The sequence below is a fragment of the Anabas testudineus genome, chromosome 2 (assembly GCF_900324465.2).
Source record: "Anabas testudineus chromosome 2, fAnaTes1.2, whole genome shotgun sequence".
In the NCBI taxonomy this organism is placed as follows: Eukaryota; Metazoa; Chordata; class Actinopteri; order Anabantiformes; family Anabantidae; genus Anabas; species Anabas testudineus.
This window is the reverse complement of record NC_046611.1, coordinates 9,990,284-10,003,844: the sequence shown is the minus strand read 5'-3', so window position 1 is coordinate 10,003,844 and position 13,561 is coordinate 9,990,284. Positions and strand designations below refer to the sequence as shown.

Genomic DNA, 13,561 nt, shown 5'->3' with positions numbered 1-13,561 from the left:
AGGCCGGGGATAATAGGAGAAGGCTACATATCACAACACAGAAATGTACTGATAAGAGGCATGTGATTACTGTGAGGAGGTGTGTGTGTGTGTGTCATCTTGGCCTATCATTAGACACACATGTCTGGCTGGTCTGAGATTGCTGAGACAACAATATGTTTGTATGTTTTTAATGAGTTCTATCATAGACTGGTGCGGGTTAAAACAACAGCACTTGCACTGATGAAGAGTGTGTGTGTGTGTGTGTGTGTGTGTACACTCACACAGGTCCATGCTCTTGGACGCTCTGTTGCGAGGAACATTGTCCTCGTCCTTAATCAGCTGGCTGTAGAAAGCTGCGACATCGTTGGGCGGCAGCTCAAACTCGCTGCAAAACAGTAAAAGTTAAAAAGAATCAGTTGAGTGATTAGTATTAACCGTTGGGTCTGTACAGCCCGCAGTAAGCATAGAGCTCTAGTTACATCACCAAAACAAATTGAAGCCAAAGAAATTTAAAATTCGCAAACATACATAGTCTACAGATCATTCGATTTCCTCTCCTCCAGATGGTATGAGTCACAGGGAAACAAGTGATATTGATGCCAAATTATGACTCAGACCAGATGAGATACTACACACACACACACACACACACACACACACACACACACACACACACACACACACACACACACACACACACACACACACACACACACACACACACACACACACACACACACACACACACACACACACACACACACACCAAATATTTTGAGACACAGTCATTCAGAAGACTGTTGACAGAACAACAGGGTCTGGCTTCTGTGGTCCCCAAACCATAAAAACCCTTCATTTTTAGATTTCTTTAGAAATTCAGTGAAAAGACTAATTATGTTTGAGTGAGTTGTTTTGCAGATTTTCAGTCTACATTAAATCTTTTTGTAAATCTATTGAAAATCAGAACCTGAAATTTCTTATTTACAAAAGTCATTAGAACTTTTGGTGCGACTTCAACTTATGGTCATGTGGATCCTATTTATTCTACTTTTCCTTGATTTTTGTTTGGACAGTCACACCTGTGTATAAGATCCCATAATTCACACAGCATGTCAGTGAAAAAGTGGAAACATGGAATAACTCTCTGACTTGTGAGAAAACTGTGACAAGGCAGTGATCAGGGCAAGGGTATCGAACCACTTCTGATATTTTATCATGCTCCCAGGAGCATAGTGGTCTCAATAAATGTGAAATGCAAAAAATCTGGAACCAGCCAAACTGAGTAACTGGACAACAAGGACCTTGGTCTAGGAAGTGACCAGGAAGTAAACTGGTTGCTCTCACAGAGCCTCAGCAGAGACTGAAGAAGCTGTCAGAGGGATGAACGTCTCAGTAGGACTCCATCACTCAGCCATTTATGGTAGAATGGTTAGATGAGAGCAGGTCTGAGTTTGTCAAACATTACTTAGAGGACTAAGAGAAGACGAGGACAAAGATTCCCAACACATAAAAAAGAACTACTGCCTACCGGTGGCATGACAGCTGTGAAAAACCATCAGAAAATTAGGAAACAGTTACTGAATGCTGTTCAAGGCTGGTGCAAGTATTGTTTCCTGTGAATCTGCAAAGAATAAGAACTAGAGAAAACAGCTGACTTTACTTATTTGCTTATCTTTAAGTCTTTTTTCAGATTAAAGAAAATCAAGACTGTATTCACTGCTGAATTCAAAGACACTCCAGTGAGATTCACAACATAAAGGCATCCTCTGAACTAACTAGTGCCAAACAGAAGCCATGTTTCCATCAGAGATTTTTTACATGATTTTGTCATGGGAGTGGTGACAGCAGATGATAAAAGTGCCCGCTGTGTGTGCATGTGTGCATATTTACTGTATAATGAACCTTGTAGAGTTAGTGTTTCACTCACAGTACAGACTGTGTAGAGTGCTGCTGCTGTCAGTGTGGCTGCAGACTCTACAGCAGGATACTGTACTAAGTATCATAGCTATTTCTAAGCCTACAGAATTGACTCTATTATGTTATCACCATAATTACTTGTGCATTATGCAAATAGGCTATTGCAATTAGACCGCATAGTCTAAATAATGCATATGTGTGCTGTAATATTTAGCATAATGACTCTTCTTTATCTCATAACACAGTGGCCCATATGAAGAGTGCCATTACAATATAATAACTCTGGCCCTCTGTGTCGTTTAATAGCGCACTGATGGTGCAGTGTGCTGTACATTATGTGTGTCACGGGTGGGGAGAGGTACCTGTGCTCTGGGGGAGTTAGTGGTAAGTCTCTATTCATTTCCTTCACAGTGCCAGGGGAGGGAGGTGGGGGGAAGCCTTCTGCCGACTCCTCATCCTTGTTGCCGTAGTGACCGGAGCTGCCATTGGCGGTCGCAGCGGGATACGGAGCTGAGGAGGAACAAAACAAAACAAGACTTGATTTTGTTTATCGGAACAGAATTAAAGAAAACTTGGAACAAATGAGACCCGCTGACGTCTTTTCTACTTCATCCTAACACATTTTCAGTAGGATTTAGCTTTGAGGGTTTTGTTTACCTTTCACTAGTTACAATAACAAAGTTGTCTGTAGGCAGTGAAAGATGACTAAAAATAAAAAAGGCCTGTACACTTTAATATCCACTCTTAAATGTTTTGTTCCTAAATACTGTTAGATATTATCCGTTTTGACAATACACTGATTTAAACACAGACATGAGACACAATGATAAGAAGAGCGTTCTTCATTTGAGGATACTGTCAATAAAGAGTTCAGCAAGGTGAGACGATTAGAAAGTCTAAGTACTGCATCAAAGACACAAATAAGCACATAACACTATGCACATCCAATAGTAAAATGAATGCACAAAAAATCATTTCCATACAAAAGCCCCATTCAAACTTCCTAGCAACACTTCCTTCAACATTTCCATAAACTGTAAACCCTGAGAGTGCATCATTTCCCCATTGTAAAGCCTTTGTATTGCAACACCCCCCCTTTACGAAATAACTGTAACTGTACTGCTGCTGAAGTGTGATGGAGAACTGACAGAGTCTCAGCAGAAAAAAAGCATCTACATCTCCCTGCATCTCAGGGGGCGAGTGGAGAGAGAGATATAGAGAGAGAGATAGAGCTTGAATTTAAAACAGTTTGTTAGACTGTTTTAACACAACAGCGTGCACGCTGCACAATAGACTCTATGCAAATCTGGCCCACTTAGAAGCCGTTTCATCAGCGTAATGATTCCAAGGTCAGATCTTTTGCACATGAAAAGCGAGCGTCGTGTTCAGAAAAACATAGTTAATGACTTCCCCTTCTCCCGCTATAAATATGTAGTGAAAAGAGACAGACAGAGCTCGGAAAAGCTGAGACAGTTCTGTTATGTAGCGATATAAGATGCTGAGGGTGGCTGTTACAGTGACCTAAAAAAAAAACAGAGTAGAATAGAACAAGGAGCTCTAGCTGGGTGTCACACTGTGCAGCAATCGCAACACACACACGCATATGTATACAGTATGCACACACACATACACTGACAAACAAACTGTGTGTACACACTCAGTCGCAGATAACTAGAGTACACAAACACTCCAAGCCTAATGTTGACTATCTGACAGTTCAAATGGACAAATACTGTGCGCAGTGTGATTCGTGTGTGTGTGTTGCATGCTCACCACTTCCAGAGCTGCTGTACGCATAGTTGTTGGTCGCCACTGGAGCGTGACTTACACCGTTTGCAATGGGCTCTGTTTTAGAGGATCTCGGGGGTCCTGAAGGCCTCTGCTGCGCATCATGACCCCAAGGATCCTGTCAACAGATAAAGAGATCAACAGGGACAATGAAAATGGTGGTACATTGAAATCACCAACATTAGAGCCTTGCTAAGTTAATCCAAACCTTCTATCCAAGTTTTCAAAGAGAGGAAAAGAAAGCACACAGTTTTTATTAATCAAATCATGTTAATTAAATGGTGCTTACCAAACTGTCTAATCTACAGTGCTGCAGTTGTCACTTATCCTGGATGTGTTTAGCATAGCAATTGCAGGTAGATTAACTTCCGATGAAGGCAAAATTGAGTTTGCTTGGAGCAGCTGCAGTTCCATTTTTAATTTGTAATGTAAAATTCTGTTTTCTTACAATATTTTGTAGTTGTATAATCACATCTTGCAACCAATCAATTATGATTCATCCTAATACGGGAGCAGAGCTTTGAGGAAAAATGAGCAGATTTAGAACTAATCTCTGAGGGTTTCGACTACACATGCAGCGGGCTGATGAACAGAATAGTCAAGCTGATTATAACTGAGAACAAAGTGTGTCATCTATTCTGACTTAGGCAGCAACATAGGTAAGACTGTGACCATGAAAACACATCACTCAACATTTGGCAGCAAAGAGCTTTTCCTGATTTTTTTTTTCTTTTGAAATATAACAAAGAATATGATGCTAATTTTAAGGTCAAATCTAAAACTCCAGGAAAAATGACCAAGTGGTTCAAATTGTTCATCTTAAATTTAGATGAGATATTTGAAGATTAGTTAAAAAAGGGGCACAAATGCAAATATATATTTTGTTTTTTGGCTATGCCTTTCGCAATCCTTTTGATGACTGGTTTCAACAACTGCAAATAAAAACAGATTCTCTTCACGTGCGCAATTGAAAACACAGCAATTAAAATAATCCTGAGAGCATTGACAGGCGTGTTATCGAACAGCCAGCCATTCAGCTTTTCAAAGAACCCCCATCCCGCAGATGGAGATAGGGAATGGGGGAAAAAAAACCTTTACAGGTCAAAGATATACACACACACAGAGACACACACACACACACTTATTAATGTGTGACAAAAAAATGACACAGTGTACAGAAATGAAAGGTTTATGTATAGATTCCCTTTATCAAAGCACTGGGTGGGGTGTATTCACTATGTCATGGAGTCCCTGGGGTATCATTAGTAGCTACCATACATCTCAATATGTCATCACATCATAGCTGTCAGTCACTATGCATTCCTATGTGTGTGTCATATGTATTTGCACACAAACTTCTGACAGTTCTGACATCACAGCCCCCGTCTCGCCATCCCTCTATCAGTCTCCACAAAGTGACGTCTCGCCTAAGGCTACTGAAGCAAACTGCCAGACAGACAGTCGGATATCTTAATCCCACAACAATACGAGGAGGGGGTCCATCTATCTGGCCAGCCCCAACCTACAGCTGTATACAATAGGCTTCTGAGAGCTTTAGCCCCGCTTCACCCTGCTGTGTCACCCACCACGCCCACATATCAGCATGGGATGGAGAGCAGCACATGAAAGCACAGAGAAATCTGCTTTTCTGCTTCTTTTTTAACTTTAACATGTATTCCTAATAATAACCAGTCAGATTTAGTGTGCATGAGACTGAGAAAGTTTCCATGCACCTTTTAGTCACTAGCTTTGGCAGCACTTTGATAATAAATGCTAATGTTAAAACATACATGCTGATTTGTAGCGTATATCATCACCACGTTAGCATTTTAATATTAGGTAACTGGACCACGGAGAGTGATAAGATAAATCATTACCGACACTGGTGACGTTATTCCAGCCTAAATCTGATTCATCTTGTTAATGCCAAAAAGGAATGTCTTATAATTAAACTAAAAATGTGTACAACAGCAAACTGCACCGGACTAAAAGATCAACACATTATAATTGACAACTACAAACCTCAGAAAATGACTGATACAGCAAAGTTATCATCACATATATTAAAGTAAATGTGGCCATTTTTAATGGAATTTAATGGAAAGCAAACTGTAGACAGACAGTGAGAGAAAGGAGGCTCATTGTGTTTTGCTTTAGGGGCTCTTGTTTTATCGCACTGCCCCCACAGTTTCACCAGACTGGCTGTTTATGGATGAGCAGAGAGGGACTAAGCACAAAATACTGAACTTTGAACTGGGTTTGATAGCATATATCCGCAGGCTTGGATGACTAACACACCCACACACACACACACACACAGACATAGATAAGATGGAAATGCTACAATGGCAATGGCCCCCACCCCACATTTCACACCCCCACTTACTGACACATATTATCCCTAAGCACCTGCCTTAACTACTGTGAAACATCTTTGTAAGCTTTTGAAATAATCAGTCATGGTTCATCGTGGAGCTGAAAAGACAGACTTAACTAAGAAACAGCTACTTTTTGCACCGTCTGTCACGCTTGATTTCTTCATCAGTCCGTACATCTAGGAATTTGTGCTGCCTTTCAAGCACCAGATGAATGCCACTTCTCATGTTGTTTGTGATCGATTCTAATGTTTTCTTGCACGTTAACCACCAGGGATTAAAGCAAGTGCCGCAGCAAAGTGACAAAACAAGACTTTCATGGGGGAACAGCAGAAAAGAGAAAACAAGCAAAAGTTTACACACTGTGTGCAGCCTGGTTTTTACCATATTTATCACATATGAAAGGTAATGTGTTCATTATTCCCTATATGACTGTCACTCTCTGGGTGTCTACGAATTTACAATTTGGATTTCTTTATGTTGAAATAAGAAACCGTACTAGATCTTTTTCTAGTAGCAATTTACAGTGTCATGTTTCTTAGCTCAAAGCGAGTGACAAGGGATAAAGAAAACGCAGGAAAGAAAAGACACAGTAAGGCCAAAATAGAGGAAACGAGGGAACCAAATATCATTTAATAAACAGGGAGTGAAGCAAAAGCAACCGCTGGAACCCCAACAGAAAAACAGACACAGACAGGCATGCAGGAGGCTTCAGATTAGCTTTATTTAACAGAGGAGAAACGAGCAGGTGAGGCAGGAAAGCAAGTGTACATTCCCTTAAAAAATGAAAAAGAGAAAGTTAATACAAAACTTGCAGAGCAGAGAGAGAAGCAGCCTTTACAGTCTACAGACAACCCCAGTGGTTTGAAGAGGAAATAATAATCAGAGTTACAGCTAATTTTAGTGAGGTAAAAATAACAAGACAGAAAGGAGAGTTGTGCACACAGAGTTTATGAGTAATATTTAAAAAATAATAAAAACAAAAGAGCTCAAGGCTGATGCTGTTACAGTTAGTGGGGTTGGCGAAGGGAAAGAGTTTCAGCCAAACAGTCGAAGACGTGTCTGTAAGCGTTGTTTACACCTCAAAGGTTTGGTGTCATTTTCTTTATAATTCCATTCACACGACAGCATCATATCAGTCATTCCTAATATTACATATACTCAGGGAAGATCTTTTTGCACTTATGCTAATTATGGTCTTTACCTGTCTTTATTTGTCTATCTCAATTTTTCAAACTTATAATTACAAATTTGCTCTTTGTACCATGATCAAGAGCTGAACAATGTTCTTAATTACTCTGCATCAGAGTCCACCAGAGAAACTGAGGTGGTGGTGTCTGGTGAGGGCCCGGTTGTACGCGTAGTTATGCGAGTGTGCGTCTACGTACATGTCTGCAGGTGTGTGTGTGTTTCTGTTCTGAGCAGGGGTGGGTATCCTGCTGTGTGTGTGTGGCTCTCCGTACATCTGCCCTGCCATCGCTCGGATGTTCTCCACATAACTGCTACTCTGATGGCTGTCTTGACTGTTGATGTCGTCTAGTGTGCGGCTGCGTGTGTGCCTGGACTTGTGTCTGTCGGCGTTGCCCTGAGCATCTGCGTACGTGTAATACTGTGTGTTATCGAGCGGGATGCGGTCTACAGGCGTTTGGCTGCGTGTGCATACTTGTGTGTATCCATATTCAGATCTTTCCCTGTTCAAGTTTCCCTCTGTGTGTCTGTTTATGCTGCTCAGTGTCTGGCTGTGAGAGACAGCCCCTAAGTCATGTCTCACACCTGGTCTGTACCCATCATTTTGTACATATCCCCCTTCATCATCACTGTACTCTGTATCCCTTTGTGCGAGGCCAAATGTGTAACCACTGCACCTCTCCCTTTGATTAAACCTATACGTGTATCTGGTGTGCGTATCTCCTGGCTTGTGTGTGTAATGGTGCCTGTGGTTGTGAGGCTGCGGCTCGGACGCTCTCCTCCTCAGCGTAGGGAGCAGGGAGGAGGAGCGGTGAGGTGGAGGCGGCTGCTGCTGCTGCTGCTGCTGCTGCTGGAGGTGGGCGTCATCGACTCGTACCTGATTCCTGGAGACCGTTTGGGTGCCGGGTTGATGAGTGGTGGAGACATTTGTAGGTGTGTTTGCTGCAGGGTTGCCACTGGTCATCTGAGAGACAAAAGAGAGAAATAAAAATGGAGGTTCAGGGGTTTTTTTTTTTTTTTTAATTAAAAAGGCTCCAGACTAAGAATCTGAACTTTTGCTTATTTCTTCTTGAGTGTCAACTTAATCTTAAAACTAAAGTACCACCTACACAAATCATCCAGCACGCCAATCACTGTCACAAAGGGAGAGTTTATTCTGATGTTTCACTGTGTGTTTAATATCCTGAGGAGGAGCAGGAGCAGGAGCTGCATTACCTATTCACTACAATAAGGCTATGAATAGAAATAATATTACTTATCACTCTGAAGTCATTCAAATTGGCATTATATAGACATTAATAAGTGCTTCATCCGGATTTCATATTGCTGACCCAGACGAAGGACGGCTGCTGAAAGAACATACAGTATTCTCCTTTTTGTAAGCCTCCAGTAAGAGGAAGAGAAATGATCCTAATGCGAATGATACAAGACATTGATTTTGCTGTCAGAACTGTGGTAGCTACTTATGAATAATCTTTGAACATATCAGGCTGCGCACTGGATTTCATAATGCATAAGGATTCCTAAATATTTTATGCAACCAAATACATCTAACTAAACTATATGTAAAAATTTGAACATGTTGACCCAAATGCACCAGAGCTTCAAAAGCAAAAAGCTGCAGCAAATAACCAGGAGATAGCCTATGGCATAAAGGAAATGCAACATTTAGAGATATTTGAATTTATTGACATGACACTTCTGTTTTTAGATGTTTCTGCGAATTTCAGTTCCTCTAATTCAAATGCTAGTGTTACAATTTCTTAAATCAAGCAGGAGTTTCTTGTTATTAGCAGAGAAAAGAGCATGATTTCAATATAAATGTGAGACAGGAAAATAAGATGATTGTACTAAACAACATTAAAAACTGGGGATTTACATAGACTACCCTTTGACTAATACGATTTGACACTGAATGTTATTATAATAGTAACAAGAATATATATTTTTTACCCTCTCACTCTCTCTCGATTCGTGCCAAATGGTAAGAGGATACAGCCGCATTTCCTGCCATCATTTGGAAAACTTTCTAATATTAAGCCTCAGCAGTTCCATGACCTTAAAATGTCATTCTGTTCCGTTAATGTTTGCTGTTAATATCTTGTTAACCATAAACCGATTCTGATCAAATGGGGCCCTGGGCACAGACAGGTAAAAGTACACTCTATCCATCCTATAACCTCTTGTACTCCCAGACTGAGAAGGAAGCAACCAGAAATGAGGCTTTCAAATGTCTTTTAAGTCATTTTCTTCAAATGTTTGTGATGATTTTTCATTTGTTTTTTTGGCTTTTGAGATTATTTCATGTTTCTTTGAGTTCATTTGAGTGTCTGTTTTATGTCTATTTGGGCTCGTTTCCTGTCTATTTTTGGTTGTCCTGTTTGATTTGAAATTCAGTACCATTCAATCATGTACCAGATTGTGAAACTTATGTCGACTTCTAAATATTGTTTATACTGGGATAAAACATGGCGCATGCTGTACCTGTCTGGGTGCTCTAAGTACTACGAGCTGGATGGTGCCCCTGGCATTTCCCTCTGACGACATGGAGCGTCTCAGTGTCTCCATGGCAGCGTGGTTGGAGCGACCGAGCAGTGACTCACCATTTACTGCTATTAGCTGGTCGTTTATGTTCAACCGACCATCCTGTTGAGAAAAGATCACAAAGCTGTTATCTGAAACTGAATGAGACAACAAATGACCTAAAGTCAGTTCAAAACAAAGCTGTTTACTTTACTGAGACAAGAATGGAACTGTTAGAGATTATTATTTTTCAGTAAGTAAACTTTTTTATTTTCATTTACAAAAAATGAGGAGTAATTAGAGGCATTCTGAAGACATTGCTGTTTGGTCTTTTCACTAACAATTATCTTTAAAAATGTTATTTATATGATAATTGCTAGAGTGCATAACAAAAAAAAAAAATAAAAACACACAAGACCGGTCACTAATATCAGTTTTAAAAGAAGAGAACAGAGAAAAAGAGTAATTGCAGGAGGTGTGTTTCTGTGAGAGAGAGTGAGGGAGAATGACAAAGAGAGAGAGAGAGAGAGAGAACAGTAGAAAATGGAAGTGGGAAGGCCAGAAAATTGTAGAGTTAGCAATCTACTGAGAGCAGGAGAGCCATGATAAATACATAGAGCGGCTAATGGAATAGCCTCCGTGGGCACTAAATCACTTATAAGTGTTTTAAATAGCAGCTTCTTGTAGAGAGGCAACGCAGAATAGTGCCCTGGAGGGGGAGAGAGAGGGAGAGGCAGTGGACGAGCGACCTAGAGACAGAGAGAGGCGGTGAGGGAGAGAGAGAGAGAGAGGATTGAATGAAGAAACCCATGCAAAGGGCAAAATGAAAAGAAGAACAATAAAGATGAGACACACAGACACTAATAGCTCTCTCTGTGTGTGTATGTGTGGATCATGATTGGTCCATTATGGTCAGTGCTGCCCTTTGACCCCATCTCATTAAGGGGGCACCATTTGGGCTGACCTCTTATGCTTGCTTGTGTGGGATGGCACCGCACACACATACAAAACTCTTCAAGCAAACACACAAAGATTTTTGGTGCCAGCATCAAATCCAAGGATGTAATCAAAAATTGATGCTTATGCCAAAATCAGTCTGTGATATTCCCCAATTCATTTCTTCTTCTCGGTGTAAGCAGCACGCTACATGTAATTTTAATTTGTTTTCTTTAGCACGCTCTTTGAAATGATCATATGACAGGACCAGGGATAAAGCCTAAGAACTGTTTTTTTTACATAATTGAGGCCCCGGGCCCTGACAGCAGCCAAAACTCTTTAATGAAAATAGGTTAGATCTCTCCATGACTCTTCCTCATCTCCTCCTCCTTTGCCTGCTGTGTGATTGTGCACGTGTGTGTGTGTCACTCAGACTTGGGGGACGCCTGGGTTCACTCCTCTGTACTGGCCTGGCTCTGCAAATACTTAATAGGCCCCTTAGCTGCTTTTCATTAGCATGCATCAACAACGAGGAAGGAGCGTGCACACACACACACACCCACACATACTCAGGCACACAGAGACATGCATACCCTCATGCATTTTGTTCCTGCCGAGTGTCTCCACTTTTCAATTTTCTTTTTCTCCTCATAATCCGCCTCTTCCCATCTCTCTATTGTTCAACCCTGCTCTATTCTTCCTTTTTAGATTCCCTTCCTTTCTCGCACTCGTTCGCATGCTGTCTTCTTTCAGTGGGCTCCCTCGCTACTGTCTGACTCTCTTTCTTCCTGTCTTTCTTCCTCTTATGTGGTATCTTGTCCCAGAAACCTGTTTCGCAGCCAGCCGGAGATCTTACTGGGCCATTCTGAGGGAGCCCTATCCGCATTGGCAGCTGTCAGAAAACTACTTCTGTAGGCACTTCAGGGAGCGGCTGTCTGGCTGCCCTGATCTCAGACCAGCCGTTTATCTTCAACGCCACACTCGTCTCTGTGCCTCTGTGCAGATCTGGGAGCAGAGACGAGGACTTGTGGCACATGACGGGCGCCAGATATTGAGACCGAGTGAAGGAATCTCCAAAGTGCTGAAACAGGATGTTTTTTTCCTGATGCACTCACAAGTTGGAGTGAGTACTGAGTGATATAGATAAGACGGCTGCGGTGATGATGTGACGAGGCCACTTGGGGTCAAGTGGGGTCAAATCTTGAGAGACACTGAGCCGTGAGAGGGGTTGCGGCCTTGGAGAATGAGAGGAAATGAGACAGAGAGGAGAGAAGTGGCGCAAAGGAAGGGAGATGAGAGGAAACATCCGAGAAACAAATCAGAGAGATGGGGAAGGAGCGTGGGTAAATACAATGAGGTGATAAAAAAGAACAATAAGTAAAAGATTAAAAAAATCAAATCTCCACAGCACTGCTGCTAAGCTTCTCAAAAAAACAGTTTCTCACTCAAGTGGTAAGTTCTGGATATGATGATAATTCAAAGAACTTTTGATTAGTTCAAGTCAGATGACACACTTCTGTACTGAGCCGTGTGGCCTTAAAAACGTTCCTGCAATGCTGCTTATTTCTCATGTTTGATGTATTTTTTAAGGGGCTCTTTAAAGAGAGTTCTCTGGTGGTATAAGCTTAATGAGGCATTTTAGGACTATGAAGAAATCTTTACATTAAAAAGCAAAAATAAGACACAGACAGATCACATTTGCACATTTTAAAAATGTCAGTCTTTTAAATTTTGTTTCCATCTCTGGCATTTGCTTGTTCATTTTAAATACAAGTTACAGTATACTTGCATTTTGTTTCCATTCTTTATCTACAGTATGAAAATCAACTTTCAGGCAGGCAGGTTGCAAATAAGCCAGATGTTTAGCCAGATTAACCAAACCATTTCATTTGGAGGTAAAACTAAATGTCCTTCATTACAGCAAAACCAAGCCAGGAGCCTGGCCCATAAGATGTGATGGATTTCTGCAACAGTTTGGGTAATGATTTTGCTGCTCACCTTCATTTTTTCTCACAAATAAGTTTGAGTAACCTCTGGGTCTGTTTACAACCTGTTGAACTGTCATTCAGGAAATAATGTGGTGCTGTTTTATTTTTACCAATACGAAGGATGTCTGAAACTACAAAAATTAGACAAAGCTTAAAATACATGTATTGATGAATGTAGATACCATGAGTTGGAAGGTCAGTTTCTTTAAGGCTGTCATTAACTGTGTTTTACAGGGCGTCCAAAAACAGCTGCTGAAGAGCCCATTCCTGAGCTTCATACCTTGTAAGCGGCCCCTCCGTGGATGATGGACTTGATGAAGATACCCAGGTCCTCTCCAGTCTCTCTGGACTTGTTGCCCTTCAGGCTGACCCCCAGGCCTGCTGAACCCGTTTCATTGAGGGGGATCTCGTACATCAGCTGCTCTCTGCCATCCTCCAACACCCGATTGCTAGTTTCTTCACCTTTCTGAAATATACAAAAGAGGGGGAAGGCAAGGTGGGACACTTTAAGTAAGACTTTTACCCTAGTTTCTTAAACTGTTTTACAAAAACTATTACACTAGACAGGAAAAGCTTCTTCATACATACACCTACAGGTAATACCTACTTTACATAATAGCTGCTGTGTATGATCACTGATGATTCAGGTAGGAGCACCATATCTAATGCTCTAGCTGATAACGCATGCTCCTACACCACTCTGATTATACCATACACCAAAAAAAAGTAAAGGAGGGGTGAAGGAAGGAGAAGAGAGGAGGATTAAAGAGTCAGATGGAAGGCGGCTGCAAGGAATAAAAAAAAAAAAAAAAAACGAAAGGCGTAAGAAAAGAGGTAGAGAGAAGCAGGTGCTGTGTGCTGGAA

The 13,561-nt window shown here is 41.2% G+C and overlaps 1 protein-coding gene across 1 annotated transcript in view; it reads right to left on the bottom strand.

Moving 5' to 3' along the window:
• The window catches only part of pard3ba (par-3 family cell polarity regulator beta a), a 134,077-nt gene that overhangs the window by 67,601 nt on the left and 52,915 nt on the right, over positions 1-13,561 (bottom strand). The window contains exons 11-16 of the mRNA XM_026362167.1: positions 12,978-13,163; positions 9,735-9,896; positions 8,128-8,214; positions 3,673-3,805; positions 2,262-2,409; positions 264-367 (exon numbers count right to left, since the gene is read on the bottom strand). Of these exons, the coding sequence (XP_026217952.1) occupies positions 264-367; positions 2,262-2,409; positions 3,673-3,805; positions 8,128-8,214; positions 9,735-9,896; positions 12,978-13,163 (820 nt within the window). The remainder of the gene's footprint in view (positions 1-263; positions 368-2,261; positions 2,410-3,672; positions 3,806-8,127; positions 8,215-9,734; positions 9,897-12,977; positions 13,164-13,561) is intronic.